General features: G+C 32.3%; 1 protein-coding gene across 1 annotated transcript; it reads left to right on the forward strand.

Moving 5' to 3' along the window:
- The first annotated feature begins 4,860 nt into the window (after positions 1-4,860).
- Positions 4,861-26,235, forward strand: LOC137922024 (venom dipeptidyl peptidase 4). Its single transcript, XM_068764856.1, has 13 exons — positions 4,861-4,999; positions 8,722-8,881; positions 12,887-12,981; positions 14,098-14,175; positions 14,772-14,824; positions 16,686-16,876; positions 19,655-19,824; positions 20,385-21,029; positions 21,121-21,346; positions 21,951-22,101; positions 23,273-23,433; positions 25,384-25,589; positions 25,976-26,235. The coding sequence occupies exons 1-13, from the start codon at positions 4,997-4,999 to the stop codon at positions 26,066-26,068; spliced, it is 2,232 nt and encodes a 743-aa protein (XP_068620957.1). The 5' UTR covers positions 4,861-4,996; the 3' UTR covers positions 26,069-26,235.

The following is a 26,235-nucleotide window of genomic DNA, read 5'->3' on the forward strand; positions in this document are numbered from 1 at the left end:
CTATTGTTGTTTCAAAGTAAGACGAAATGCTTCAAGCAACAGTTGTAAAAACTGGCTATTATCAGTTGCATCATTTTAAATATAAGCATTACTTTATACACAGAGATTTGTCTCAGCATAGTTTATTAATAATTAAGTTGTTTACAATGATAGGTTGAACCTTACAAACAAAATATTTTCTATTTTGTAATTTAGTTTAACATTATAAAAAAAAAAAACCTTGGTTTTGGCAAGAACTCGTTTTATAGGCAGTTTTTCTTTTCAGTGAAATAAGTTTTGTTCCAGCCGGCTCTTCTTACAAATGAGATTTTTGGTTTACGATTTTTCTAAAAAAATACGATTGCTAAACGGCTTATTTTATATAAATCATACTTTCTTATAGGGTCTATTATCGCTTAGGCTAAAACTTTTGTATGGCTCCAAAATCTAATGCAAATTATATACATATTGCTATATTTTATTTCTCAATCTCCGGTAAAAGATAATTTCTGAATTTTGTTGGGAAGCTTGATCACTGCAATATTTTTTAACAAGATGTCTCTGTATTATTTTTTTTATTTACGTTATTATTATTTATAACGAGGAGATCTGTATACGAATGAAAGTAACCGATATCGCCCAGTGGATTTTCAAGTTGAAAAGGCAAGCCACATCGCGCCAAGGCGCGCAGAACATATGGCCATTGGGGCCTTAAGATTCTGAAGTGAAAACGGAGAGAACACGGATCGTCAAGCTCAGCGTAAGATCTCACTACAAGGTGAAAAACGCTTGATGCTGGCTACTACCAGCTGGTTTTTTGGAAATCTATGGCAAAGCTTATGTCGAGCTGTAGGATGCCTACTACAGCTGAAATGAATATAATAATGAAGGAAGAGGAGTCCTGTTTATATTTCAAGGTTATATATAATATACCAAAAAGTTAAGGAGGTGTAATTGACCGGTAAAAATATGGATATGTATTCAAAGAATTCAAAATTGTACTTTTTTCCAACGTGTCTGTTAATTTGTGAACAGGACCTAAGAAGTAGAGCCGGCGCCCGACAAAAGTGAAAGGGAAATGAATGATGTCGATTGCATAATAAGAGCTCTATAGCAAACACGAGTTTTATAATGGAGTAGCCGTTGTATGTTTTTTTCACTTTTAAAATTTAAGATGCATTGTCATAATTATGTTTACAAAATTAAGAAAAAAAGATTGCGAGTGCAACTGTTTTTAATAAAAGAAATGTATTTTATTATTTTTCATAATATTCTACTTGAGGCAGTTTTTTTCTTGAGGTTGTACTAATTTTGATAAATCTGTCCATCAAGCGATCGTTATCGTATAGAAGTTATGTTAAAATGTACCGAGTAACAAAAATTATGGAAGTAACACATATTTTATTCTAGGAATGAGAAGACGAGCTATTTGCCAAATGATATGTGCTTTTTTCTGTTTGCTAAAATGCCGTGCTACATTCTACATAGGCAATAATTAAAAATACAAAATTATTCTGTAGTCCTGCGATTTTGGACCAAAATCCTTTCAAGATGTGAAGCTTACTAAACTGTAAATCGCTACGTTGTTTTGTAAATAAAATTGATCATTGGATGTAAATAAAAGCATATTTATTTTTAATAATTGATTCTATCAGTGTGTACTACTGCATTGATTAATGAAATATGTTCTTGATAAAAAATATTCTGTCTCATTTTTTTTATTAAACTACCTCTTACCCCCCCCCCCCGTGCGGGTGGAATTTCATAAAACATTGCCGAAGGAAGATCAGTTCAATATGATCTTCCTTCGACAATATTTGTACGAAATTTGAAATCTCTAAGCCTCATGATTTCAGAGATATCGCAATGACATGTACATAAATTAAAATTGCCTATATATAAATAGATAGACGATAGAAGTTGTAGACGAAACGTTGTGGTATGCATTGAATATGTACGCTATTATATAATAGTAAATATCTTTTATTTTCTCCCATTAAACGTGAATTATTGTAAAATTACTCCGTTTAAAAATGGAACTACATCTGTTTATGCTTTACATTTGACATATTGATTATACCATCATCTCAATAAACTTTTTATTGTTTAATTTTGGTCTCTCTTAATATATTTCAACAAATTTTTATTTTCATATTTATACATATTTAAGAATAATAAATTTAAACGGTGTGTGATTGTTAATTTCACATATTTCATGATAAGGTAATTTAGATATTACTGGAATTAAAGTTTTGGTTGTGGTCTCTTTACGATATTTTTGAACCATAAAATAATAATTAAGACTCAATCGATGGAATACTGGTGCTTACCAGTATGCCATCCATCTTCGTAGGCTATTTATTTATCATCACTAATCGAATATATTGGAAAGGCATTGTATAACACGTGCTCACATAACAGCAAAATGGCGCTCCGAGTCTCGTCACGAATTACGTCACTACAATATTTACTTCATAGTTCGTCGCAGTGTGAACAACCTTACAAGTTCTAAAGCAAGAATAGCTTGAAGACAAAATCAAGGTCGTTTAGAAATGAAACTAGCCTTTTTAAAATTACAAGTTTTTATTTTAAATGGAGCATTTATTAGACACTTATAATTTATCTCATTTATGTTTCCAAGAAACTAATGAAAATTAAAGTTGTCAAGCAAGGATCAATTTTTTTAAAGGTTACGTTAGCATTTTTTTAAAAAAAGTCGCAAAACTGATACATTTTTATCTAGATACTACGCGTATTCTGGTTTTCTAAAAATCTATGTATTACAGGAAATAGATTCAGATTTTTATATTTTTACCGGGCGATTTAATAACCCTTTTTGTAAATACTGTTAAAAGAAGCTAATTGGGCACAAGTATGCTATCTAAAGAAACCATCTAGGCATGTTCTCTATTTACTTTAATCGTTAAATCAGAAAGTTTTAAATGTGTTAATTGCAACGGCCTAGTCAATACGAACATATTTTATGTTAATATCTTACATATTAACAATAAATGTATATCTTTTATGTTATATAAGTAGAAAAAATAGATTTGTGAGCAAATCGTTAACACTCAATGTTCTTGAGAATATTCTTAGTATTAATTATAATATGTACTTGACAGACAAATAGTGCAGACATATGTTAAAATAAATTTTAGGCATTTCAGTAACGCACTATTAGAAACAAATATGTAAAAACAAAGAGACTTGCATTTTCAATTTTGTTCCCATACATTTGCGTCTTATTTTATTTATATTTATTTTGGCTTATAACAAAGGTACTGTTGTACTATATTGAATGTAGCGCTTATTGGAGTCGATATCTTTAAGAATGTGCTGCAAGCGTTCTTTAGGTATTATCGGGTGCGATTTCGACATTTTATATTACTCCTTACAGACAATATATCGTTTTATTTTAAATTACTTATTTACATTGTTATCTATGACTAAAGAATTATTATAAAAATTGTGTCTGAGATAGGTATGATTAATAGTTTTCGTTGTCTCTTACATCAAATCTTAAGAATATAATTCATAATATTAAGAAATAAAACATATTCTAATTAGTAATTTTTAAACGGTTATTCTTGTGATTCAACAGCAATGAGATAAATCTACAATCAAAACCACAGCATCCGTAACAATATGAACTCGAAAACTACAAAACGTTTACAGAAGTTGAACAATTCGCTGAGAGAGGAAATATAGTTTTATTTAGACAATATATAAATAAAATGTTTGATGTAAATAAAATTTGTGGCATCACTGGAACCACCATCAATGGAATACTATCGTTATAATTTTAGCCGTGAGATGGTCTCCCCAGAGATTTTAGGACTGGTTGGAAGCGGCTAGCATCCACCGTCTTCCGATGTCCTCAACAAGGCCTTAACGTAAAGATACTTAGAATCAATCAACGGGTTAGTTGAGATAAACGATTATATTGTGCGCGTTTGCTATGACAGATAGATGGGCCGTAACATCGAAGAAGGTATTTATGGAATAAGGCGAAGGAAGTCTACATATAAGTGGACGTCCAAATCATAGAAGAAAATTGCTAATAATAATCACAACTAACACTTCTAACAATATTTTAAATGTAAAATTTTAAAGTTTCAAACCAAATAAATGATTTCTAATTCTAATTCATGCGACTATGTGGCTGTAAGAAGTAAATCACCCACAGCATATTTTAGGAGATTATGTTTACAATTACCGATTGCTGCTTGGAAGCCGTGACTTCAATCCCCCAAGTTATCTTTTGAGAGATATTTATACCTTATGTAAAAAGATAAATGTAGCAAAACTTAAAAGATTTTTAAATCCTCGAAGTATTAACCTCATAGGACCAAAATTCTTTAGTTGCGATTATTTAGTACAAGAATGGAGATGAAATTTATAAGAGTTATTATAAAATATAGAAACAGGTGAATCATTTACTGTAATTAATTATCGTACAAATAATATATTGTTTATCACAACTGGCTATAATGGTGAGTTCTCGTTTTACTACCTCGTGGCTTACATAATATAAATAATAATATAGCAAATAAGATATGAAATTACTTCATACACTTTCTTGTTTTTTATCTTCATTACATAAATTGAAACAAGCACGCTTTACATACTTAAACTTAATATCGATTTTGGGGTATGTATGTATCGTTCAATAAGAAAATGTAAACATTTTACTGAGATTATGGTGTATGCTATACATAAAAAATGTTAACTTTTGACCTTGTTTTATAATTTAACCATCAGGATACCAAAAACCTGTTTAAGAAATATCTCAATACTGTATTGTATTCGCGAGTGACTGCGTATCGGCGCGTACGCATTTTTTACTCAGACCGCTTGTGTCAGTTATAGTCCGCGCGCCTCACGGTTTGCCTGTGCGTCGGTCCGCAAAGATATTTCGACGCGCGAACGGTGTGATGCCGATGCCATCTGATTGAATCATTTAACTCTCGTTGAGGAGAGCTTGCCCTCGTCCTGCAAATCGTTTCATTTTCGTAATATGGTAAGTGTTGATACAAACTTCTTTATTTAGTGCCAAAATGTGAATGGAAATCATAATATGTTTAAGTTATTCAACTGTTCAATTAAACTTTGACACCAGAGTAGTAAAGATAACTAGATTGTAATATTGATGTATTCGAGTTTTTTTTTATATAAAGTAATAAATAGGTCAGCATAACAAATATAATCGCATTGGTAATAAAATATAACTTTTTTGTAATTCATTTAATAGTGTACATTGAACTGGGTAAATATTTTCAAAGTTTGGTTTGATTGTTTATTTAAGTGTTTCTCGATCACCAGTTATAAATTGATATCTTATAATCCAGCATTTCTCCTTTATTTTAAAGACCTTCTGAACCTGTTCTATAACTTTAAAGTAGTGCCTATGCACAATCATATTTCAAATTTTTAATTGTTAATATGTTTTTACTTTCTATTAACTTCCTAAAAACAAAGAAACACCAATTATTAATAAATTTATGCTTTGTACAGATCGTATTCACAGAATAAAATAACTTATGTTGTGGACACTGGAGGTACTCCAATTAATATTATCGCAAAAGATATCTTGTGTTAACCAATTTAACCTTTTAATAAGATATGGTAGAAATAATACATTCTTCATCTTGGTAATAATTACAAATTTAAATTATCTTTAGTTACTCCATATGATTCTATAGAAATGTAGTGATAGTTATTCTGGTTTTCATGTACATAAGTTATGCATACATAGGTAATAGGTAAATTCTAAATTATATTAGAAACTGTCACACCGTTCTTCAATTATAGGCTTCTTTATAAATACGAGGGAGATTTGTGTACAGCAGTGGACGCCATAAGGCTGAAATGATGATGAATTGATATAATTTGAGATTGATAAGTAGAGTTGCTCCTTAGTTTTATATCAAAATAATTATCTATATATGTTACCACGGATGTGAACAAGGTTTCATTTCATTATTGTTCGCATTACAATGGTTCCATTTTTTTTATCATTCCACTAAAAAGGTAAACTTTATATCCTGCACGTTTGTGTCATTATTCAAATATTGGGAAACGAAGAAAGATAAGTAAATGTGTTTTTTAGTTTTATTTCAAGTATAACATTGAGAGGAAAAAAACAATGTAATTCCCGCGCACACAACCTTGGTTGGCTTTGTTTAATTTCTGTAATAGCGTACTGATTACTCATATTAATTTTTCATTTATCCCGATCTATTTATTTATATTATCTATCATTCGGTACAATGTTTAGTAATAACTTGAATGTTTAGTTTAAATTAATATAGTAAATTCATCTGCGATCTCCTGGTAGTATATTGTTGGTAACATGTATCAATAAACACCTTAATGGAAAAATGTTTTCAACTAACACATTATTAATAGAATCTATGAATTCACTAACGCTAAAAATTTAAGTTTTTAACGTTTGTTTGCTTATCAAAGAAAATTTTTCAAATAATCACGTTAAGCTGTCATAAAAAGATAAGCAATGCTGACAGTTTTAAATATTTTTTAGAAACATTCTTTTTCATTAACATTTTTATTGCAAAATGATATTTGCTGTGTACCTTAATATATTTCTTCCGAGATTTTTTTTATTATTATTTCCAGTAACAATACCACAAGGGCATCGCGATGGTAGGTCTGTAAAGAGGAAGATTACATAGTGATCATTATATATTTGTACATATATGTGTATATAAAACGATGTTCACCCATGTATTGACTCATCACAATACCTCTGAAACAGGCATAGACTGGAACTTTGGTAGGAATATTCTTTTTGCCACACAAAGTTCAGTTAAGAACAGATATAACTATAATCTATCGGCAAGGTGTTTGAGGGGGTGTTCTTTAAAAATGCATAATTTCAAACTGTAGCCTTATACGCAAAAAACTTGGCCAAAATATTGTTAAGGCATTAAAAATTGCAGACACAGATAGCTGGCAGGGGACATCCAGTTAGTTACATATGCGGGAAGTCCACACACAAAATATGAAAGAAGCGTTATTAAATGTGTTGTAATAAAAATTGTAAATTTATTTAGAAAATGTTTAAAAGTAACAAAAGTGCTATCATATAATACGTGTGCATCGAACCAATGACAACTGGACACTTAGAAACTGCTAGCATACCACTGCGGTAAAGTTGTACTCAATATTGGTTCATTAAAGAAACTCAAGAGAGTTAAAATACCGGTCGCTATGTCAACAATTATTGTGTTTAACGTATGGATGTAAAGTAATTAAAATTTCACACAAAGGCTTATTGTTTTCTGTTACGTCAACGAATAGTCGTACTTAGGGTTTTTGCCTTCAAAACTAATTAGGTTTTAATTTGAATATGTATAGTATACGTTACTTAAAAATCTCAACTTTTATAAAAAAAAAAATCCGCAAAACACTATTAAAGTACAATTTATTAAATTCGAAACACATTAAAAATAAATTGACTGAAAAGGCATATTATTCAATATACGAATATCTAAATTAAAGAGAATCGTTGGCAATTGACACTTGAATATTATGTTTTCATTTAGGATATACTTGACAGAAAAAATGTGTCGCGGTGTTTATTCCTGGTTCTTCTCCACAATCATAATACCTTGCGAAGCCAAGTAAAATCAAAGATTAAAAGATTTAAAAAAATACCATTACTAAGTCTTATTAAAAGTTCCAATTTTGAATAAATGGATTTAATCTTTATCTTTATAAATAATAATGCCATTTAATGATAAATTACGTTTAAATATTATATGATTTTGTGATAATTAGCACATAAATAAACTATTCGTTGCAAATCTATTAAAAAATAATAGCTTATTGAGGGCATCGCCCACAATAAACTTTACCTTTTAATGGTCTCAAACAAGTAATCACATGTTTTAAAAATAGACAATTCAACACTAAAAATTGTATACTTCGTACAAATATCGAAAGAGTATTATATAATTTCCGTTTGAAGATAATTAATATTGGTAGGTGTTAACAGTAAAAATTGCTTGCATTGAAGTGTACACACAGATGTTAATTTTAAAATAATGAGGAACAAATAGTCATTCATAGGCAGGTATTTTAATTACTGTTAACTGTAATAGCGGTATATTTTTTAATTAGCTTTATTACTGCTGTCTTATAATACTTTATACAAACAAATTTGCAAGTAAAACTAAAGACATATTTATTAAAAGGGGTTAATTTCTAGGAACGTTTAAAATTCTTAAAAGAGATAATATAAATTAAAAATATCTCTTTTTATTTAGTTGTTTTTTAAATCAGTTACGAAACGAAAGTAGGTCGAGTTCGAGTTCATCTACAGTAATATCCTCTTTATATTAGATTACAACAACGGCACAGGAAGTATGCTGTGGAAACCCGTGACGAAGCTAAAACATCGTGGATTCAAAGTTTTACTTTTTTTTTGTTTTTATGAATAAAAAAGTTTATATGGAGATTATACCTTTGCTATTTTGTGGTTCCATTACTTTAGTTTATATTCATTTACTTTTAGTCTTGGAATGTATAAATATAATAAGTATTTCAACCATGAAACACGACATATAGGCTGCATCCAGTGCACTGTTATTTTGTGTATGCATAATCAAATATAATTCATTCCAGGACATAAACTAATATCACGCTAGTAACTCGACTAATATAAGTAACATAATTAATTATTCATTGGTATTAAGTTTAACAATTTATTTTTCCTTTCAGGCGCGTATTTTTGAATTATTATTGCCGTTAGTATTATTAGGCGGTCATACAGAATCGTCGCTATATCCACTGATCGAGTCGAAAACGTTTAATCTTGAAGAAATTGTACCTCTTCAAGCTGAATTCTATCCAGAGAGAGTGGAAATAGAATGGTTATCAGGTAAGTAATAATGAAGTATCTTATCTAAAAATTAAAGTTATTAATATCTTATTGGAAACTTGATAGATTATAATTCTTCATCAGACCAGTGATGACTTACGGGACTGAAAGGTGGTCAATGGTCCTATTAAAAATTTATGGGGAGGCCTGAGTTCAGCTGTGGACGTCTTACAAATGAAGTGTATAATAATTCATTTTTTTTTAATTACAGAAACTGTTTTCTTTAGTTAACGATTTAATTGATTTTCTTTTTTCCGATTTTTTGATAGGACTCTTACTGCTGCCCAAAAGGCATTTGCAGATTCCGCGGGTATAAGGTGGCAGGGCGTAGAGTGCGCCTAGCCTAAGACCTCTTTTAAAGTAGTGAAGCTCTAGGCTACCCCAGGAAACCTCAGCTCGGGCCGCTATTTATTATTATTTTACCAGATTGGAAGGCCGCCGAGCTCTTCGATCGCTTCGATGAACGTTCCATGGAGTGATCAAGCAAATGCCCCCACGAGGGGACCTCGACTTGAGTTGTCACTCGTCGATAATACCCGTTTAGTATTTCGACCCAGGGGCGCCAAAACTTCGGCTTGGCCGGTTGCCTGGCATAGCATATTATTACTACCACGTCGAAAAGCGTTAGCGCTGAGAGAGGAAGTGGCGGTAGAAACTCCAACAACGCTTCTATGTAGCATGGTCGGAGTTTGACGTCCCCTGTGATTTACGATCCGACCTCGTTTCCGATGAGACCGATTTGTTATCGATTGGCGACGATGACGATATGCAGTGTACGTGGCTTGTCTTATAGTTGTCTCGTCATCTGGAAACTCGAGTACGCGTCTCGGTGCGGCGTTTGAATTCACTTGGTGTGATCGTATTGTAGGTGGCGGCATCTACAATCAATAAATTTGTGTGTTGAGTGGCAGAGTCCAAGTAATGAGTTGATGTCTGTTTAAGAAACTGGGTGACTATTGGCAGTTCCATGTCTACATGCAGGTCTTCGTTGCCTACTTACCACGATGCACACGTCGCCCTATTCATAAACCTGTTCTGTATGATCTGGAGTCGGAGAATGACGCGAGGATTAGCATGTGCGAAGCACGGGCTTCGGATGGGTCTGAATATAACTTTATACAGTAACATTTTATTCGGCAGTGATATTTTACACCTGCTGTTTCGTAAAGGATAGAGGCGGCTGAGCACAAATGTTGCCTTTTCTCGCACACTTTCGACTTGCCCTTTGAAATTGAGTTTGTCATCTAGGACAACACTTAGCAAAGCATTGATATTGGATAGGTTTGAGTCACCCATGGCATTGAACTGCCCATGAATTTGATTGAAGCTGGAAGAAGAAAGTGGTTGCGGTTCGAAAAAAGTGCTTTTGGAGAAATTAATCTGGGACTATTGAAATCCTCCATTTCCAGAACTATCGTGCCAGGACGGTGGCTACGGTCTGGAGGCTTTTAATATAATATTAAAAAGGCGAGTTCGACACTCTTGATACGTAGAATGTCATAGTGTAAAGCGTGTATAACACCGGCCCGTGGACTTATTTTTGGGGCACGCCCACCTGAACCGGACGTGGTAGGGAGCAGGCTACTTCGTCGTGATACTGAAACGTCCGATTGCCCAGAAAGTCTCGTATTATGCATACGATCCGGTATAACGACATCGTAAAGTTTGTACATGAGTCAATTATGCCAGACATTGACGAATGCCTTAGCCACGTCGAGAAACATGGCTCCTGAGTTGGGTCCCTTCCGTGATATTGTGCACTTAATGAATGCACGCGTGCTTGGCGCGAAAATCCACCTGTTCAGGAAAAGAAATTCTTTTGCCTCCATGAATCTCCTAATTCGAGCAAGAATTAATCTTTCGTAGATTTTCCCAGAAGTTTTTAGGAGACTAATGAGTTGATAAGATTTGGGATTGGTTTTGGTTTTGGTTTTGGAGGGCTTCAAGAATCTTATGACTACTGCACTCTTCCGCTGTTTGGGTAAGAATCCGTAGGTCATGGCCACGTCATAAACAAGGACTAGAACCTGAATGATGTCAGTCGGGAGGAGTTTGGCCACCTTATTTGTTAAGCCATCGGAGCTCGGCGCGTTACGTAGGTGTAAATTGTGGATGACTTCCTCAATTTCATTGCACGTGACCGTATTTATAGCATCGAGTAAGGGCTCCTGGGAGCCCTTTTCATTTGAATTTGCATTAGATGTACTAGAAGTTATCTTGCTAGCCGGTTTAGGCTTTGTGCAGCTTCATCGAATCGATTGAGCCCGTGGAAACAGGGGTCCTCGGACTAAAAATTTTTACGCTGGGGATCGTATCTCAGTTACGACGTAAGACGTAAAACGTCCATACGCGGAGTACTATACCCGTGTAGGTGTATAGTGTAGTGAGTGGGGTGTAGTGTGCTACATAGCACGAAACGAGGACTACTCGGCGGTCGAGAGAAACACAGGCCTTTCTGCATTGCCCTCGCTTGAACGCGGATTTGGCGGACGCGGCCACCGTGTCAGGTGTAAGTGAGTAGTACATGACACACGCGGGTGGTGTCCCTGTAACCGTAAGACGGGGAGTCTGCAGTCCCGTGATCCCCTAGGTATTTGTCGCACCAGGGGCAGGAGAAGCAGTTGCGGGCTGCGTGGCCGTATAGTTGGCATCTGTGGCACTGGCTGGCGATGCGTCTGCGGTGAGGGACCTCGAACAAGAGCCCTGAAAGGGAGCAGACCTCTTTGAGGGCACAGATATTCTTTCCCTCGGAGGAAAGCTCTATGGTCTTGAGGTATTTTTAGCTTTCGCGTTGTCCATCTCGTTGGCAAGAAGCTACGAGTGAATAGCTATTCACGCTTTGTTTGTCATGGAGAAAGACGGGCGGGTGAGGTTAGTTTCGTTTTCGGGAGGGCCTTGGGAGGCCACTTGTTGGGGTTGGGCGGTCGGTTACTTGGGAGCAACCGTTGGGGAGGGCTTGCGTACGCGGGCCCTTTTAGACTTTATGGTCCACCTTTATAAGGTGACTCGGGTCCGCGGGTAGGAGGGCAGGAGAGCATTGTTCCTCCATGCTGTCGATTAGGCATTCAGCTTTTTCCTCGTCCAGCAAGGCCGGAGGCAGATTATTCGGGTGTGGTGTTTCTGAAGGTTAAATATTGTTATGCTTTGTACGGTTTTCTAAGTATTCAAATATTTCTGTGTATAATTTTGTCCTAGCAATCCGTGAAGTTCGGACGAAATTCTTTCTCTTCTAAAGATCGGTTTTATGTACATCTTACATATGAAAAAAAAAATTAACTAAATATTATTTTTATTTCATGATAAAATTATTGTAATATCAAAGATAATATTTTGGAATTTATTCACCACACATTGTCTTTTGTTTCACTTCATACTTCTATATAATATAACCTGACGGCATTCACAGCTTCTTTATATTATTTTTTTGTCGATATAAATCAAGCTGTACAGAATTTTTACGGCAAAATGAATATATGCAGAGATTAAAAAAAAGTCGCGTGTGGGTTTCATATGTAACGGTTCGAGACGGTAAAGGTTTGCGTGCAGTTTTATGTGACGTTTAATATATTCCTTGATCCGTTATAATGCCATATAAAATGATCTGAGTATGTATGAATCACGAGCGTTTGTTTGTTTCACCTATTTTTTGTTTTGGAATTTCACTTTTGTTTAAATACTTGATTGATACAGCGTTGAAAAATATTTTTGATATAACAAAGTATAAAAGAAGAGAATAGGAATTGTTGTCTTTCGTTTTAATCTTCTTCATGAAATCCTTCTAACTTATATATAAATAGCACGCATAACAAATGTCCGGCCATAGGGCCTAAAGGATCCACACCAGTACTTGAAGCTTAGGACATCCATCTATAAAGTGAATAGAAGTCGGCTTCTGTTTCATAATGAAAGTCAATCGGGTAGGGTAATCGTCATCCTATGGCTGGAATGATGATGATGGTATTGATATATATGATGAATAATATAATCATTCAAATTGAATTTCAGATACAGAATATGTAGTAAGGGAACATCACACAGATTTTAGAAAATATAATGCTAAAACCGATACTTTTACGACGATATTAAACGACACGGACTGGGTAAGTCATTTTACATTGCTTGAAAACGCTTTTTAATATTAGTTCGATTTTTTCTTATTACTTAATTATTAATATTACTGTTTACTTACCTTTTTAAAATAAATGTTTGATGAATTTTTACCAATATATTTAAATTTAGAACGAAACAACGGTCTAAGCAAGTAAAATGTTTTTGATTTGCTTTGTCACTAAAATAATCAAATCACCAATTTTCTGGTTTTTCCCCTCTCAACAAAGAGAAAGACTCAATAGGTATTACTGAATCGTTCTTTGAGCAGCGCTTCTCGCGTTGCTCGAAGAACGACTGCCGTGTCGCCGCAACACGGTGCAGCCGTGTACTTCGAGCACGCGCACTCTGAGAGCTGCGCGCGGCGTAAAATCGAGGTGTCTGTGGATTTTTCCAATAAGCGCTGAAGTCGCTTTATAAAATTCAAAATGCAGTTAGCGGTATTTCAAAAAGAATACTTTTAATCAACGTTGATATTAAAAAAGTTATTTTAGTTGGATATTTGTTGTTTGTGTAATCGACATAAGCAAATGTTCAATTTAACAAAACGCAAGTGTGAACGCGTTATTGTGTTTTAATAAAACTATGTCGGTTGAAATTAATTATTTATTAGGGGTTATAAGAGTAAATGAGAATATAATATGAAACCGCATAAGATTAGTTTACGATTATCTCGGGCTTCGTGTTTAGTGCGATTTCATAGTTCCACCTTGGCTAATGATTTAAAGATATGTCTGGGTAAAACTGGGTCGCGGATTACAGTTCCACGATCGCAATACTAACGTGCCAAATGATTAATAGCTCATTGTAGTTGTTTAACAATTAATGTCGGATTACAGCTACTGAAAAGCTTTAATTAAAATCGCGTATTTTTATGTAAAGTTAAAATCTACTTTTTATGTTAAGATATTATTCTTTTTAATACAACGAATCTAAGAATTATAGTAATTATTACATCATAGTTCATCTTGTGGCCAGAAGTATTCATGATGGTTATCTGCACCTATTAATGAACAACCTAAAGCTTTAGTTTGTACGTTAGGCCTTTTCACAATGGCCTCCACCGCAGGCATTCGTTTGAATTCAAATTAAATATCTTTTGTTCGCAGTTCAATTTGCACCATTATGCAGTTGCATCGTACTCTAACGACCTTAAATATTTTTTACTAGCGGCCAACGTGACAAAGGTATGTAATAATGAGATATAAATCAATTTCGGTTACAGTTATAACTGAATTGTTATATTTAACTTGACTAAGATATTACTAGATATTTATAGTATGTCACATATATGGTTTATCAGTTATCCAGTTTACAAACCAAGAAATAATAAAACTACTTTCTTTAACTTGAATATATATATCTTCAACAATCACATCTACTATCTAGTTATATTTATATATTTATAAAATAACGAACACTTTAATTTACTAATAAACTGCAGTATGTATTATCCAACATAATTTAATAAAATATTTTGTCATTAAAGTCTTCAATAATACGCCACCTAAGTAGAACGCTGTATCGTATTCACAGAATATGTATTTTGGAGTGGGAGATCTTTTCGATAATTTTATTATCCCTTAACATGATTATATTCACAAATACTCGCTGTGACATTTATACTTAAGTGTCAAGGTAAATAATAATAAACAAATAACTAAGTACTATCGCAAATGCTAATATTTGAATTGCGGCCATGTTAAATTGGTCACGTTTTTATGAAGGTCCAAGTGTAGATGATCGAAAAATTATACAAAATTTGTAATCGTTAATATTTCAGGTGTATCGGTATTCGACTTTAGCTGACTACTCTGTTTACGACATTGAACTAAAGTGAGTTTAATTATAGGTAATCATTTTATTCATATTACTATTCTTTAATATCATATAAGCTATGTGAGACTTGAACCTTTACTGCATTAAGGTTTAAGGGTTCTGTGTCATCAAATTTTCATAAAAGAAACGCTTTAAAACTTTCGATTCAACTTTTAAAAATCGCGTAAAATTATATTATCTATATATCTTTGAATTTGATGTAATGTATTACACAAAAACGATATCGACAGAGTGATTAGCTATAGGTGTATAAGTTTTAAATGGATTACTATATAGCTTATTTACTGTCTATCAATGTATGGTACACTTTTTCCAAAAATCGATGCTTACAGAAATAAATAATGTAATACTTATAAAGCGTTTTCAAAATTCGGATAACTATATATTAAAATTAATTATTGTTTCTTATTTGTCTCTGAAGATTAGACTAAAAATATTGCTGCATTGCAATACAATGTATAAGAAAATATACATTAATGTAACATATGAGTTAAAGCTTAAAAGCTCTTGCTGACTGATGATTATAAATTCACTCCTTTAAAGAATTTACACCTTTAATCATCATAAATATCTTGATTTTTCTCTCTATCTTTTGAATGTTTATTAAACATAAAACTAAATAAAATGCGCGGTCAACCTATAAAGTCTTAATTGAAATATTTCTTAACGAGAATTTATTTCTAGTTTCGGGAATATTTTTTAAACTACCATACGATACGTTAACACTAGCTTTAATAGCAATCAACGCGAAGGCTTTTTAATTTCGCTGCATGTTAAACGATTATATGCGTCGAATGTAAGAAAAGTGTAATCATTCATGTTATGTTTTAATATATCCAACCATTTCAACGTGTACTTAGTAACGGCTACGGTTCAAATTAAACAATTTTATTAATACTGTTTCGGCTAAAAATTATATTTTACATTTGTTTTACAATTTCATTGCCGTGGTTAAATATATACATATTAAAACACATATGCTATCAAACACGTGTTTTAATCCACATATGTGAAATAATCACTTTTTGTAAATTCTTTTTTCATTTATTTTAACGTCTTGTCACTTAGGAACTGTAGTCAGTTTGCGCTAAGAAAGTAGTGACTCGTCATTGTTGCGAATTAAATTAGAAAGCCATGTTTACATTCACCAGATGAAGTTTGCCTATCAAAAGTTACGGCCGCTTCTCTGATTTACTGTCTAAATGATCAATGGACGTCACTAAGTGAAGTGACTATTTTTTTTATTCACGTGAAAAGGCTGTGATATGTTGGATGCTCTTTAGGGAGTAACAAATATAATTTATTTATTTTTATGCTTTTTATGTTAATATTACGATAATGTGATGCAGTAAAGAAATAATTTTTAACTTGAGTTAATGGTAATGCTATGAACAACATTTAGGTGTAAGATTTCGGTATATTATTATTGTCCGTTGACCTATCCATGTTCCTTTGACAATTAAGTTTCAAAGTATGTCTTCACATGGTTACATTTACCTTGACCAGTCCCAGATTAAGGACGATTGGAGCAAATGATTGAAGCGAGTCTAATTGGGCTTAGTACTTGAAAGTGCCTAGATTTTTTTTCAAATTATTAGCAATAAACTTATTTTAGTCAACATTGATGAATATGTGAGATTTGTGTTAATAATATTATAATATGACATAAAATAATATTATAATATATATTATATTTGTATCTTCGTTGAACCTATCTAAAATATTACTTGCAAGAGAGATTTACTACCAATCTAAGAAACAAGTTTTTGTTAAAATGCTTTTTAAATGTGAAAATTGACCTTTTCTTAAACTTTGCCTCCGGTATTAAAAGATGAGTAAATAAGTTCTTATGTTTAAGGTCCATATCTAAAATAGGCCAAGGACCAACGCAAGTGGTAGTTTGGGGAACGAAAGGCGCATTGGCCTACGTTGAGAACAATAATGTTTATTATGTCCCTAATGTTGCCCAACCTGATAAAGTTACCCGACTAACGAATGACGGAATCCCTGGAGAATTGTACTACGGTGCAACAGACTGGATATATGAGGGTAAGTGTTCCGTTTGCTACCTTTATCTTTATTTTTAGCATATTATATTTTTATTTTATTTAAAATAATCAATAATAAATCTAACCAGGCGATTAATATAAAAAAAAATTAATAATAATAAAAATTCTAAAAAGCCATTTAAACCTGATTATCATTACGGATTTCTGATCGATCTGATGCTAACACTACAGTAAAATGAAAAAAGATATTTGACACGGAACTGATTATTAAAGTATAGGCTTATGATTTTTAACAACAAAGGTTGCATCATCTCTTTACATCAAAGGAGAGAGAAGCGGTTTTTTATTTATTAAAAAGAAACTGTTGCACATTTTGTTCCTGTTAAGAGTTAATAAGCTAACGAAACATAAGATCCTGTGTAAAAGAAAAGATATCGTAATATATATGATAAACAAAAACGTTTGAAGGTAAAGTAAAATGTAAATTTTAATGTGTAAATTTGGTAGTTGATAAAATTAAATTATAATTTCAATAAAATACTGTTTATGCAAAAATGGAAGAGTTGACTAAAATCATGATTTATACATATATTATATATTAATTTTGTGTGATTAGTGTAAATACAAATATTAGTAGTGTAATATTCTGAATTTTATAAAAAAAGGATTTATATTATAACTCGTTATTTTCAAAAATAAGCTGTTTACGTTTGTTATCTGCGTTATGTACGATTAACATTTTAAAAACGTAAACATGGCTTGAAAATATCTGTGTCACTATGACAGTATGTTACATTTTCTTTCGTTCCGGCTTTAAATGTGCCGTTTAAAGCGTCTTGAGGACGTACTACGAAGTAAAGGGATTAAAAAGTCTTTGCGGCTCCTTTTAAGAATTGCACGTTATTTTTAACTCTGTTTTATGTATAAACTTACCACAATATCACGCGGAAAAACTTTCATCTTACCGAAATTATGATTTTGTCTTAAATTGAATAAAAAATATAATATCAAATTCTATATCATCTTATGAGTATTTTATAAATGGAAATGAATAGCCTAACGTGTTTTTAAGCGCAAAACTCAATAACGGTTTGCAGAATTCAGTTTTTTTTTTCTTAAGGTATAAGGCACAGAAAAATTGCGAAGAAAATTGTAAAAATACACTTATGTTTTTTCACACAAACACAGATTCATTTAAAACAACTGTCCATCGCTGTAAAACAATTGCCGTAGATTGAAGATAAAAAAGGCTAAAAAATTGAGTACCATAAAGCGTACAATTATAATATATAATAATAATGTTATTAAAACAAAAGTTTTGCATTGTACAGATTTTTTTTTATAAATAATCGTTGTATATTAATTTATTTAATTAAATCAATAAATAAAGTGATTACGCTGATATACGACTTATTTATTTAATTTTATATTAAACTACGATAGGACAATATCTTTGCAGGCTTACTAACATATTTTTACTACTTTGTTTTTTTAAATTAGTGCGTTGGTTACTAATTTGTGGTAGGTATTATTAATTTAATGTTTTTGATTAGTAAATATTATGTGATCTATAGATTTTGACTCAAAGTTACAGAATTAAACCTTTAAAATACTATTATGGTGAGGTTGCAATAACCACACATATGTCTCTATATTATCATATCACCAAAAATTATCTCTTAAGAAGTTCATTAAATAAAATTAATTTGTAATAAAATTGTATCTCATTGTGACCGCTTTCAAGTGATATAATCAACAAGTGAAAATCTCGGAAATGTATTGCTCTAATACGGTGTAAAGGATATTGTAAAAGTGACCACAAAAACACTAGTGGTTTGTTGTGGGCTTTTCTTAGATCAGCGCGTGTTAACAACTCCCGTAGCCTTAAGATAAAGCTAGTAAATAGTGGTGTTCGGTTTGATTCTTTTTTCTATGCAATTGGGCTCTTCTGGCATTCTACTCGTGACGTACACATGCAGTTTCTGTAAATTATCCTATGTAGTAATTTTATTGATTGAATAAATAAATATCTACTAAAGTACAATAATAGTTCTTACAATTTCTGTTTACATATTCATGTTGCCTATGAAAGTCCGGAATGCGACGCTGTTTCTGGTCGCAGCTGTAATTAAAGTCTAGCTACGAGTAGATTACGAGTAACTTCAACACAAGAGTGCTGCGGTTAGAGGCCCGGATGCTAAAACTTTGGTTTAAATTAATTCATACAATATTTCATCACTAGATAAGTCAGCCGTCGAAGCTAATATAAATTCAGGAAAATGAAAATGTTATTGGAAATCGATGCAGATTGATCGTTACCAATCGTAACATGTTAATTTAATCTTTGAAATCTGAAATCTTCCTTATGCATACAGCGTGATTGGAAATATATATAAAAGCTTTAAAGCTTTTCCACCTAAAGTTAATAACACTGTATAAATAATAACTGACAGGATAGACTTCGAGTATATATTTAACATAAAATTTTGACTTCTATAACAAAAATTATTATTTTTTGTGCAAAATAAGCTATATTACAATCACGAACACTTATAATAGCCAGTACTTATTATCAGAAATTTTGCTCGTTAGGTTAAATTATTTTCTACATTAATCGTCTAAAATGCTTACTTCAGGTTTTTTGGACTTAAATATAACCAATGCTATTTGATTCCTGTTTTACTGTTATCAATATTATATCTACGAATTTTAAGTTGCCACCTTTGTATTATATTAATCTATGTACGAGTTGCAACAGGTGGTGCAAGCTTGTAAAGTAACGTGTAGTTTCTTATTTAAAGGCGAATTAAAATTTCAGAGGAGGTGTTCAATGCGGCGGAAGCGTTGTGGTTTTCACCAGACGGCACTTACCTCGCCGTAGCTTCCTTTGACGACCGGAATGTGGAGTCAGCCATCTACCCGTATTACGGCAGTCCGAGTGACTTTGACAATCAATACCCGCAATTGGTGCAATTTAAATATTCGAAGGTTGGTACAAACTAAATATTTAAATCCTGGAACTACATAGTTTTAATATACTAATACAACTACGTGAACCTTGGAGTTATAATATATATATCATTACAATAATTTCGTTATTTTGATTTGGTTACTTTTTATTATAAGCTTAATAATGAGAGTGCATTGATTTAATAGCCTTGTTGCGTAACAAAAACTAATGATGATTGACGTTGATATGTAGAAAACTTTATTTAGTATATAACATTATACTGTCGAACAATTTTGTCCAAAAAATACATCAATTTCAAAAACAGAAATTAATTTTTGTAATTGCAATAATAACAAACTTACCAGTTTCAAATACCGCAAAATTAAAAATAGTATACAAATTTGGTTTAGTCGAATAAGTTCGTCCTGGCCTCGTCCAACAATGTAATTTAAATATATAACATTACCTTTCAACAGATCTAGCGCCTTTGCAATTTTTCAATGCCAATGGCAGAGTTTTAAGTTGGTAAAGAATTGAACGATGTTGGTTATTTGTCGCTCACACTTTTGATGTTATATGGCTTTTGTTTTTTCGTCAGGTAGGCCGCACTAATCCACTGGTTGGTCTCCGGGTATTTAATTTAAATAATTTGGAACACGGACCGTGGGTAATACCGGCTCCAGTCGATGTTGTTGGACTAGATCACATATTGGGACGAGTAAATTGGGCGACCAATCAAAATCTTATTGTCCTTTGGTTGAATAGAAGACAGAATGTTAGCATGTTGGTGAACTGTGACCTAACTAACTACAAATGTAATATGGTGAAGCAGGAAACTGAGAGAAATGGTTGGATTGACATTAGAGATCCATTTTTCGATAGTACAGGGACAAGAATGCTGGAAGTACAGCCTTTGCTTTACAATCATCAAAGGTATATGCACGCGGCGATTTTGGATTTTAATTCGTTGACGACTGTGGATTTAACTCCCGGAAATTCTACGGTTACGGCTGTCGTCGGGTGGGATGAAGAAATGGACATTGTGTATTATATTGTATCGCCTTGGGATAGTCCTTGGGAGAGGCAATTATGGGCGGCGACTAAAGGTGCTAATACGTGTATATCATGCCGAGATTCATCTTGCCGTAGTGTATCTGCAATGTTTTCGCCTTCTGCAAGTTTTGCCATAATGTCTTGTAGTTCTTCAAACTCGCCTCCAGTCACATATTTATTAAATGGACGGGTAAAGTGATTTTTATTTCGTATATTTTAATTTTTATACCTAATTGAAAAAGATCAATTTTTACCAGTAATATTTAATTGTTTTCTTACAGACTAATGGTTTAAAGGTTATTGTATACAACAACGAATTAAGCGATAAGTTGAGGCGGTATAAGAAGCCTATGATACTATTTAGCTCCATTACACTCGACAAAGACATCGTGGCTCACATTAAACTAATGCTACCACCTAAAATGATAGAGGGAAGAAAATATCCTATGGTATTAAGAGTCTATGCAGGGCCCGGAACGAATAGAGTGAAAGACAATTTTAATCTAGGTAGTGTTTTATGAAAACTCTATTTATGTATTTAAATTTTTTTTTAATTATTGCTAACAAAATTACATTCGATACCCAAAATGTTTGGTAACAAAAAAAAGTTTTACAGTTTATTTCACTAAATTTTTAAAGAACCCCTCCACCTGCATTTATATAAAGTTTCATGTGTCTGAATTAATTTCCAAAGCATATTTTCTAGTCAGCAACAGGTACAGCAGTTCTACCTCAGTATTCTCAGAAAGGACACTAAACGGGTGTTATGACGATTAAACTGTATTTTCTTAAGGTGTTTTTTTAATTTTAGAAAATAAGAACTAATTATACTGTGGAAAATTATGGCTGAATATTAGATGTTATAGAAGGCGCCTAGTCCATAAAAGCTAATTGAAGAAGTGATTGAACGATTAATTAAGTTTTGAGAAGTAAAATATGATTGCACAAAGATGTTTCCATCCTTTTTGTTCATTTGTCTTATTTAATTTGAAACAAACATTCTTACTCTAAATTTTAGTATTTTGTCTAAAATAACTTTTTTCGGGGACTTGTTGTGTGATTTATTACTTTAATTTTTTTTGATACATTCATAATTTTACCATTTTTTCAGAATACTACACGTCGTATCTAGCGACCAATAGAAGTTTTATAGTCGCGTCTATTGACGTAAGAGGCTCGGGTGTGATGGGAGTGGAGGCCATGCACGCCGTCAATAATGCCCTCGGCACTGTCGAGATAACCGATACCCTGGCCGCACTAGAGTATGTGCCTTTTAATATATTAAAATAGTTTACTACAGCAATATATACACTATTTCAATATTTTTAATTAACCTCTATACGTTTTTATATCTATTTGTCTTAACACAACATTATTATAGGTTTATGTAATGGCGTCCTTTTACATTTTAAATATGGAAGGAGAGTAGCATAGCAAACTTCTTCCCACGAGTGTTGTGTCAACTTTGACATAATTACTGCTAATTGCGGGAAGTTGCAGAGCTTCTAACCGCGCAAAGAAAATTTTGCCCGCTATACGTAAATTTTCCATAAATGTATATTGTTTTGAGTCATGATTGAATGGAAAATAAAATAATCTTTCATCTCCATTTCTTTTGTATTAAAAGGTAAAGGAAAAAATAATCCATTCAATGCATACTGATCATTATAATCTAATACATAAAATTCTCGTGTCACGGTGTTCGAACTTGAACTCCTCCGAAACGGCTTGTCCGATTTTTACCAAATTTTATATGCGTATTCAGTAAGTTTGAGAATCGGTTACTATCTATTTTCCATACCCCTAAGTGGTAAGGGTGGTCCACCCCTAAATTTTTTTTATTTTTAGACAATTTTTTTCTTTTTTTTTCTTTTATTATGATACAGCATACAAAAATGCATACAACCCTAAATTTTCACCCCTCTACGATTAACCCTTATTTTTTATTTGTTAATTAAAAACTTGCATTTTTTTTGCAAAACAACGTTTGGGGGATCAGCTAGTTTATTATACAAATTATAGAACTGACAGCTTCTGTTAATCTCATCTAGCTAATAGTAAAAAACCTAAAATTAATTATCATTAAAATTTATATTTAAAAACCATCTAGAGACAATGCGAATTTTTTGTCAAATTTAGAATTTCTTTCTATTTAGTAGATTTATTTTTACTTTTTACCCACCCTCGGAAAACAATTAAAAATAAAGAGATAACCAGTCACTAAGTCTAGATCCACCAGTCTATACCATTGACTGAATAGGTATATCATAGGTATTATTTCCACTTTTTCGTTCTGAAACGGCGCACTTTCTGTTCTTGCTTTTATTGTCACGTTACTATTCCACGATAGAGTCGACTCAATTTTGTTTTTGTCAATTTTTAGCCGCAGCTTTATTACTTTTTCGTGGAATCCTTATACATAATTCATTTCAGACGGCTGATAACTCTATATCCGTTTATCGATCCTGAACGCATCGGTGTATGGGGATGGAGCTATGGTGGTTATGCTACCACCATGATGCTAATACGGGACAAGATTAAATTACTTGCTTGTGGAGCGGCAGTGGCGCCAGTCACTTCATGGTTATATTACGGTGGGTAACAGTACTTATATAACTTATAGAACTCTTATTAGTTGTAAATATTTGTTAAATTAAGTGTAAATAATTTCAATTGTAACTGTGTGTAATGTAATAGTGAATTTTATGCCGAAGATCATACATCAACCTGAAATGAAAATAGTACGAGATACGCGTAAAAAGCGCGATGTTACATGAGCCGACAAGATATATATGCACCTAAAATTGAGCACACTTTAATTACACATAGAATAAATCTCATACGTATAAATGTACTCACGAAAATAAACGCAATGTGTTTTATAAACCATAAAGGTACTTGTGTTGTTTATTAGTATTTTCTCAACTAAAGTATTTAAGAACGTATGCAGGTTTTTATGAGGTTAGGTTATTTAATAATAAATTGCGTTTATTTATGTACCCAGTTATAATTAAATTTTTACACGCACAATTTCTTTTAAATTCATGTGCTCTTTTTCTCAGAACCAATATCGAATCAGAAACAATGTGTTTATATATTAAAAAAACCGTGTTCTATCTTGTAATAGGCTCATGTTAAAGCAAAGTCTCTTCAATGTAATAAAATTATCTTAATTTATGACATTAGTATATTATATATTTAATACAGATTAAACAAAATTAGTCCAGGTCTAATAAAATCATTTGCGAATATAGACGTGAGAATGTAGCGTTATTCGTCAAAGATTTTGAAATACGAGGTCGTGTTCGCAAATGACTGAAAGATGAAAATTGCAATATTATTAATTTTCTCGGCACGTCGTCCTCACCGAGCCTGTCTTGCAATGAAAATAGACAACGAATTGGCGACACCACTGACACTCGCAACTTGGCCAGACTTCCAGTCTCCAAGCTTACAAAATATGTCATTAAATATTGTTTAAATTTCCATTTGAAAAGGGCATCAAATTATTGATATTTTTACGAAATTAAAAGTTAATTATTTTGCTATATTTTTTCGAAGTGTTAACAGTTATTAGTTTTTCCCCGTGATGCTACTAACGCGATATAGATTTTTTATACATTATTATTTGAAAACATTATTTGTTAACTAGCCTAAAACATTTGAAAAAGTACAATGTGATATACAACAATTAAACAGATAAATAAATATCCCAGAGTCGCTGAAATCTATTGTCATATTTTGTTTCTATTGCATACAAATAATTAGTGTTAGCTTTAATAAATTGAAAATTTGATTTTTATTTTAATTTTGCTAAAGTAAATGTATTTTGTAGCTTCGTCACTCCTTTAGCTAACCTTCCATCATCTATCACTCTTCCAGCTGAATCCTGACTTTTCCTTCCCACTTTAAGTTCGAAACGTCCACTTAAGAATTAAAGGCCTCTCAAAATTTACATTCCTGATTTTTTTTTTCAATTCTTTCACTTTTTCTTTTTACTATTTTCAATCTAGATTTTAATTTCAAACACACATTGCAAGTCGTTTTATTCATCAAAAAATCCTTTTTCATGCAGGCTGTTCAATTGTAGTTACCTGCATGATGTAACTGCCCGAAACGCAAAATTTTTTAAAAATATTTTTTAAGCAGTACTTTCTCGACAATTTATTAATCGTTTATTCATTAAGTTTTGCCTTCCTTTCTTCCTCAGGCAAGTTACTTTTTATAACATTGAAAACTTCATTTAAATTGATTATTTTAATAAAATCGTATTAATTTTATATAAATAATTATATATTTGCGTAAATAAGTAAATGAACGTTATGTATATAATAACATTCTAATTTATTTCGTACACGTTGACTACCTTCTCATTGTTTTTTTCTGTTTCTATACTGTTTGCTTGATAATCATAACACTAGTGACAAGATACCCATTGTACTTTTCTACGTTTAACTTATATGTTCTTTCACTAACGAGGTTTCAAATAGAAATTGTAATTATCTACATCAAGCGAGCATTATATATCATTATTTTTATTACAGATTCAATATACACAGAAAGATATATGGATACCCCGCAAGCCAATCCACTCGGTTATAAGCAGTCAGACCTGTTAGTGGCGGCACAGAATCTTCGCGGGCGACGTTATCTTCTAGTACATGGTAGCGGAGACGACAACGTTCATTACCAGCATAGCATGCAACTCGCCAAGCAGTTGCAACATGCCGATATCGCTTTTGAGCAATTGGTGAGTTATAAACTATTTCATATGCATTTCATCGAATTTGTGTATCAGATTATCTTAAAAACCATGTCTTAAAAACGATCAGTTTTAATTAAAACATATGTATGAGTTATAAGATAAACTTGTCATCACTTTAATTATCATCACCATTTGAGCCGTAAGACGTCCACTACTGAATTTAGGCTTCTCAAAAAGATTACCTATAAAATCTTTTAAAAGCGTCTTCCGACGATTTTAACAAAGTGGTCTGTCCACCTTGAGGGTGGACGTCTTACGCATCGCTTGCTGATTCGAGGTTTCCACTCTAGAACCTTGAAACTTCTATCATTTAAATACTTGTTAGTATCTATTGATGACTTATTTATACATTAAATTGTTCTCTTTTTCAGAGTTATACCGATGAAAATCATTCGTTATCCGGAGTCAGTCGACATTTCTATCACGCCCTTGATCGCTTCTGGACACAGTGCTTTGATTTGTAACTAAACGATAACATATGACTTGTTAATTACTTAATAACCTTATGACAAAACGAAGACTGTCATTGTGTTCGATTGCTTATCAGGATCTAAAATGTAGTTGTGACTTTAAATTTAAAAATAAATATATTACCTTGTACATACTTATAAAATTAAGATGGTATTAAAGT

The sequence above is a fragment of the Battus philenor genome, unplaced genomic scaffold, assembly GCF_028537555.1.
Source record: "Battus philenor isolate CCGP_79_NKW_IND1 unplaced genomic scaffold, ilBatPhil1.0.hap1 SCAF_2, whole genome shotgun sequence".
Classification (NCBI taxonomy): domain Eukaryota; kingdom Metazoa; phylum Arthropoda; class Insecta; order Lepidoptera; family Papilionidae; genus Battus; species Battus philenor.

What these genes read in the sequence shown, in the direction of transcription:
- LOC137922024 (XM_068764856.1), top strand. An exon ending in TAGCGGCCAACGTGACAAAG is followed by an intron (nt 14,176 to 14,771) that starts GTATGTAATAAT and finishes TTAATATTTCAG; the next exon opens with GTGTATCGGTATTCGACTTT. An exon ending in GTTTACGACATTGAACTAAA is followed by an intron (nt 14,825 to 16,685) that starts GTGAGTTTAATT and finishes CTTATGTTTAAG; the next exon opens with GTCCATATCTAAAATAGGCC.